General features: G+C 32.4%; 1 protein-coding gene across 3 annotated transcripts; it reads left to right on the plus strand.

Annotated features, from left to right (window-relative positions):
- The first annotated feature begins 3,236 nt into the window (after positions 1-3,236).
- On the plus strand, positions 3,237-5,914 carry LOC105126631 (mitogen-activated protein kinase 7). Of its 3 annotated transcripts, none has more exons than XM_011027556.1 (3): positions 3,237-4,004; positions 4,227-4,653; positions 5,050-5,914. In XM_011027556.1, the coding sequence occupies exons 2-3, from the start codon at positions 4,231-4,233 to the stop codon at positions 5,731-5,733; spliced, it is 1,107 nt and encodes a 368-aa protein (XP_011025858.1). In that variant the 5' UTR covers positions 3,237-4,004; positions 4,227-4,230; the 3' UTR covers positions 5,734-5,914. The 3 variants fall into 3 exon arrangements, with proteins under 3 accessions (XP_011025858.1, XP_011025857.1, XP_011025856.1); XM_011027555.1 differs by having other exon boundaries at positions 3,238-4,008; XM_011027554.1 differs by lacking the exon at positions 3,237-4,004 and adding an exon at positions 4,050-4,142.
- Positions 5,915-6,730: the final 816 nt, after the last annotated feature.

Below are 6,730 nucleotides of genomic sequence, written 5' to 3' on the forward strand. Positions count from 1 at the left end.
ACCTGGGCTCGAATCCCAGCAGCCACACTTTTATTTTTTTCTCGACTTGCTTCTGTCTGGGCTCAGACGACAATTGTACAGCCCACATTCCATGGCCCATTCCCTTAATATTCTTAGATTGTAAATTGAGTACCGAAACGAGTTATTTCATCAATTAGGTCCCCATATTTCAAGAGAATTTTTATTTGTATTCTCTATCAAATTCTTGTTTTTCATTAAATATGCACATTATATAGAGAACAAATTAACCTACATTGATTAAAGGGTACAATTAATAAATGTCTGAAAAATTCGGTACCTGATTTATAAAATTATTTGTCTATGTACATTTTATTTTTTTGTTTTCATATGGCAAAGAATATTCTAGAATCAGCTTACACAACAACTGATATTAGCCCATGATACTGAAGCTTTTTATAATTTTTTATTTTTTTTGCAATTTAGGGTTTTTATTTTTATTTTTCTATTTAGTATTATAATTCTTTTCTAGTTTTTCTATTTTGATGGAATTTTTTTTATTTTTCTATTTAGATTTTCTAGTTTTTCATATATAAAATCACGTGATAGTCTTTTAGCAAGTGAGACAAAAATTATTTGTCTATGTACATTTTATTTTTTTTTGTTTTCATATGGCAAAGAATATTCTAGAATCAGCTTACACAACAACTGATATTAGCCCATGATACTGAAGCTTTTTATAATATTTTTTGTTTTGCAATTTAGGGTTTTTATTTTTATTTTTCTATTTAGTATTATAATTCTTTTCTATTTTGATGGAATATTTTTTATTTTTCTATTTAAATTTTCTATTTTTTCATATATATAAAGTGACGTGATAGTTTTTAGCAAGTGAGACTTTGATGAATAAAAAATTATATATTTTAAATGTTTTTGTTTACTATTTAATTTCCACCATATCATTTAATATTAAAGCCTAATAATATCTTAACATTAATTTTCATGTGCTATTATTAAAATCCTGGTATTAAGACTCACAGTAAAGTGATTTATATAAAATTATTATTGAAAATCATGGTATTGAGACTCACAACAAAATATTTTATATAAGTGTTAAAAACTTATAATGAATTTGCTCACCCATACAAATATCATTTTTTTTTCTCACTAAGATTATGCTCTAAAAATATATCTATAATAAAAAATAATTTTAATTGTAAAAGTTTTACCATAAAAAAGTTATGTACCATATGTTTGTGATGGAGAATGGTTTTTTGATAAGGTTTGAACTTGATTTTTCTAACCTTAAAAATTATTATAGTAGTTTTTTTAAAAATAAATATTTTTTAATTATTTTTATTTTTTCTTTTTAAGTTTAAAAATTTTATGTTTTTTTCATCTCCTTGGGGTTCTAGAGTTCTTGGTTTTTAAAATTTTTAACATTCCATTATCTTTTGTTTTCAATTACTTCAATTGATGTTAAAAGCTACATTAGTTTCCTCAATTGGAACTTTAATCAAGAATCCAATAATTATAATATGTTTCTAAACATTTTAACTTTTTTTCTATTTAAAGTTATTATTTTAATATATTGATATGAAAAATAATTTTAAAAATATAAAAAATATATATATTAGTTTAATATATTAAAAAAACACTCTAAAAAATAAATTTTCAATGTATAGACTTTAGATACCCACCCCACCGACGTCCGCCACTTACGGAACTAAAATTTGGCTTATAATTGAGGAAGTTGTGATGTTTCTCATTTTTCCTTCCTTGGAGAGCAGCCTATACTTGACAGCACTTGAGGCTATATATAGCACTACCAACCCCTTGAAAGGACTCTATTTTCCCACGAAATCACATGAGGGGGGGGGGGGGGGGGGTTTTAATTGGGGGGGGGGGCTATTGAATCGTTTACTATCCCTTTTATTGCATCAAATATTAATAATAAATAAATAATAATCTACCTTGATCATATTAAAATCCATTCTCATAACAAAATTGTAGATAGCTATTATTAGCAAGTATATTCAAACAATAAAAGTAAAAAAAAATTCAGTAAGATATAGTTATTAATTCGATCGAGAGTTGACCTGATGTTAGGGCTAAAAATTAATAAAAAATAATTGTTTTATAAAATCTAATTGAATTTTAATTTAACTTTCGTGATTATATATGGATCCCTTTTAATCATGTGATTAATTTTATTTTATTTTAACATCGAAACTTGAGTTATTGAGCGGTCAACTCTGTTCTGGATTAGCGTGTGTGGTAGAACAGGGTTTAATATCAATGACAAAATGCAATTTAATGGTTCTACAAATTTATAATTCGATTTGAAAACATGATACTTCCATAACTGCAAATCAACCATGTAATTAATTATCCGGTTAAAAAAATTGGCCGGAACCGGACCCATGTTGGGAAGATGGCCCATAGGAGACGCCACAAAAAGTTTGTAACAGTGACTTTGAACCCAATGAATCCAAGGCGTTAGATCGGAAGGAGGAGGCAAATTAAGGAAACCCAGCCAGCTCCAATAATCCAAGGCGTTAGATCGGAAGGAGGAGGATATGCTATCGGCAAATTAAGGAAATCCAGCCGGCGCCAACAATCCTATGGCTGCTTTCCTCTTGGTGTCTAGCGACGTTTGCTCGTCATGCACACACATGATTGACTGAATTATTAGTTTTAATGGATTAAAAGCAAAGGCGACAATTATCAAACGCGTTAAAAGCATATCCTCCCGGTTGAACAAGACCTTCCAAGCAGATAGAAGCCCTTTTAGCCATAAGCTGAATGTTGGATTTAAGCTTGGGTTTGACCTAATACTTTGTTATTTTCCACCAAGTGCCTTCATCCGTTTGGGGTGCTTCTTAAATATTTCAAGTATCATTTTCAAAACGTGCTACATATTTAACTTTGACGAGTTTGAGATTTCAATGTTGAACAATTCTAGATAATAACGAGATGAGATTTTCAAATTTAAGATGAATATTTTAGATTGTTGATGAACACTCTTAGATCTTAGCGGAAAGTTTTGAATTTTTTATATAAAAAATCATTGCTACAAATGTATTTCTAAATTTAATAAAGAACGAACATCATACTTAAGACAGATACCACTTGAACTAGGTCTCTATCAGAAACCTTGTTTCCAATTACTTTGATGGTATGAATATTTTGTTAAATGGGATACTTTGTCAGATACCTTGTTTCCAATCACACTGAAGGACAATTGTTTAGATGATACCTAAAAAATATTGATAATTGGGATACTTTGTCAAATGGAAATAAATTTAGCAGTTGCCCGTTAGGCAAAAGCACCAACCTTGATCTTTCCGAGATGTAGTAGGAAAGACTTGAGGGAGCCAAAGCCAAGCTAAACGAAAGCCGTCAAACTGACAAGCAAATATATATATGTGCATATTTGTTTGTGCATGAAGAGAGGTCAAGTTTCCTAAAACCCAAAGCAATTACGCAATAGCTGTTCTTTTGTGTCACAATTTGCTGTGTTGCCTTCACGTCTTTAACCACTGCCCCCTCACCTCTCCCTCCCCTTGTTCTAATAAGAGTATCCAACAAAAACCCTGTTAGACCAGATCTTTTTTTATCACTTTCACTGTATAGATAAGATCTCCAGCTCCAATTCCACTGAATTGTGGAAAAGATTCTGCTTTTATTTATAGGCTTCTTATTTGAAGGCAAAATGGTTTCTGGGTTTTGAGAGTCTTGCAATTTGGCTGCGTGTAGAGGGAAAAAGAAAGGATTTTTGGGCTTTGCTTAGATTGTGATCATGTGATTCTTGGCTTGAGTTGGAGGAGAATTTGGTGGGGTTTGTTTATTTGAGGGATTGAGCAAGAATTGGAGGTGAAAGTTGAGGACTTCGTTGCTTTTTGAATTTGCTTTCTTTGGTTTAGAGGAATCTGTTGAAAGTGGGAGTTCTGTTTTTCTGTGATTAAATTATAAGCAAGAAAAGCTACAGACACAGAGAATAACATTGTAAGCAAGAAGGTGATCTCAAAAGATCAAAGATTGCGGCAAGTAAGTATCAATTCCACACCTTTTCTTTATTCTTCGTATATATATTTACCATAGCTTGTTGAATCATCATCATTCATCGTGTGTGTGTGAGTTTTCTCAAAGTTGTTTACTTATTAGATGTCTTGCTTTAATTGGTGAGTAAGTGAATTGGGTTTCCTTTTATGTGAATGTTGACGAGATTTTGTAAAGCTTTAATTCTTCTCGCTCACAATTTGCAGGGAAATGGCAACTTTAGTGGAGCCTCCAAATGGAATTAGGCCAAGAGGGAAGCAATATTACTCAATGTGGGAAACTGTATTTGAGGTTGATTCGAAGTACGTTCCGATTAAGCCTATAGGTAGAGGGGCCTATGGTGTTGTTTGCTCTTCGATTAATAGGGAAACAAACGAGAAAGTTGCCATCAAGAAAATCAATAATGTGTTTGAGAACAAGATTGATGCTTTGAGGACTCTCAGAGAGTTGAAGCTTCTTAGACATATCCGGCATGAGAATGTAATTGCTCTGAAGGATGTTTTGATGCCTATTCAGAGGACAAGTTTCAAGGATGTGTATTTGGTTTATGAGCTCATGGATACAGATTTGCATCAGATTATCAAGTCCTCACAACCACTTTCCAATGATCATTGCAAGTATTTTATATTTCAGGTGAATTTTCTCTCTCGAGTGGTAGTAGTATAAAAGACTGTTATTCTCTCTGCTTGTCTTGTGATGTCAATTTCATGCTAATGTGCATAATCCATCTGCAGAATGTGTTTTCACTAGGAACTACAGCTGCGTTTTTTTGCCTCTCTAATTATATGTTTTAAAGTCATGTTTTTCCAGGAGATGCTGGTTTATATTGTAATGATAACAGCATTAGATGGTTTACAAAGTGAAATTTAAATAAGCTTGATAGCTGTGCTTTAACATAGCATAACCAGTGATACTAATCTTGAATAATGATTAAATGTGAATCCATGCATAGCACTAGTTGCTTTTCAATCGATTTGTTTTCTTCTCAATATTGTTCTGCTAGCATCTAATCTTTATACAATATTTTAGTTGCTGCGCGGGCTGAATTATCTCCACTCTGCAAACATTCTTCATCGGGACTTGAAGCCTGGAAATCTCCTTGTCAATGCCAACTGCGATCTGAAGATATGTGATTTTGGGCTGGCACGAACTAGCAGAGGTAATGAACAGTTTATGACTGAGTATGTTGTCACCCGCTGGTACCGTGCACCTGAGCTGCTACTCTGCTGTGACAACTATGGAACCTCCATTGATGTCTGGTCTGTCGGATGTATCTTTGCTGAGATTCTTGGCCGCAGACCCATCTTCCCTGGAACGGAGTGTCTTAACCAGCTGAAGCTAATTATCAGTGTCCTTGGGAGCCAGAATGATACTGATCTTGAGTTCATTGATAACCCAAAAGCCAGAAGGTACATCAAAAGACTTCCTTATGCAAGGGGAATCCATTTTTCACATCTATACCCCCATGCTGATCCTTTGGCCATAGACTTGTTGCTAAGGATGCTGGTGTTTGACCCTACTAAGAGAATTAGTGTGACACAAGCACTTCTACACCCTTACATGTCAGGGCTGCACGATCCAAGACACGACCCACCAGCACGGGTCCCTATCAATCTTGACATAGATGAGAATCTCGGGGAACATATGATTAGGGAGATGATATGGGATGAGATGCTTCATTACCACCCAGAAGTTGTCTTCGCAAATAGATAGATATGTTAAGAAATATAGGGTTATTTTGTTTTATTTATTAAGAGTAGAATAGTATTTTTATTTTCTTTTTAATTTAGTCTATATATAATCTCTTTATATTTAGGTTAAAACTATTCATTTAGATTATTGTGATCACATTATGGAGTATCAATGAAACTCCGGCCTCCTTATCTTTTAGTTTTGTATTTCTCTTCTTTTATTTTTGAGTTATTGTATAACTTCGATAAAATATGTGTAGTTCCTGAAATCTGGTATTTCGTTTTCTTTTCTTTTGCACTCCGGTTCTTTGTTTAGTAATTATGGCTATTGAAAGAGATAATTCGTTTCAGTTTGTGAGTATAAGGTTGGATGGAAAAAATTATTCATATTGGAGTTATAAGATAAGAAATTTTTTTAAGAGTAAAAAGATGTGGAGATATGTTAATGGAACTTTTGTGATACCTAAGAATATTGATGAGGGTTATGTTGCTTTAATAGATGCTTAAGAAGTAAACAATGTAAAGATTATTACTTAAATTAATGATTCATTGAGTATTTTATAAGTATGCAGTTAGCAAAGTATGAGACAACAAAGAAAATTTGAGATCATCGGTAAAGGTTATTCATATAATTAAATTTTACAAAACAATATCAATTAGAGAATGACATACGAGCTCTTTACCAGAAAAATATGAGTATTTAGGAGTTTTATATGTTCTAACAGATATTTAGAATCAATTGGCTCTTATATAATTAACAGCATTAAAGGTATATAGTGCTTATATTACCTGTAGAGAGCAGCAATGATTGTTATATAGTGCTTATATTACCTGTAGAGAGCGGCAATGATTGTTACAGTTTTTAACAGCATTTCGTAGTAATTCTGAAGGACTTAAAGGTTTAATTATGCATTGTTCTTTATTACAGTTTTTAACAGCACTTCGTAGTGATTCTGAAGGACTTAAAGGTTTAATTACGCATTGTTCTTTACTATCTTCTATTGACTCGGTTATCAGTG

Source organism: Populus euphratica, unplaced genomic scaffold, assembly GCF_000495115.2.
Source record: "Populus euphratica unplaced genomic scaffold, PopEup_1.0 scaffold41.1, whole genome shotgun sequence".
NCBI lineage: Eukaryota > Viridiplantae > Streptophyta > Magnoliopsida > Malpighiales > Salicaceae > Populus > Populus euphratica.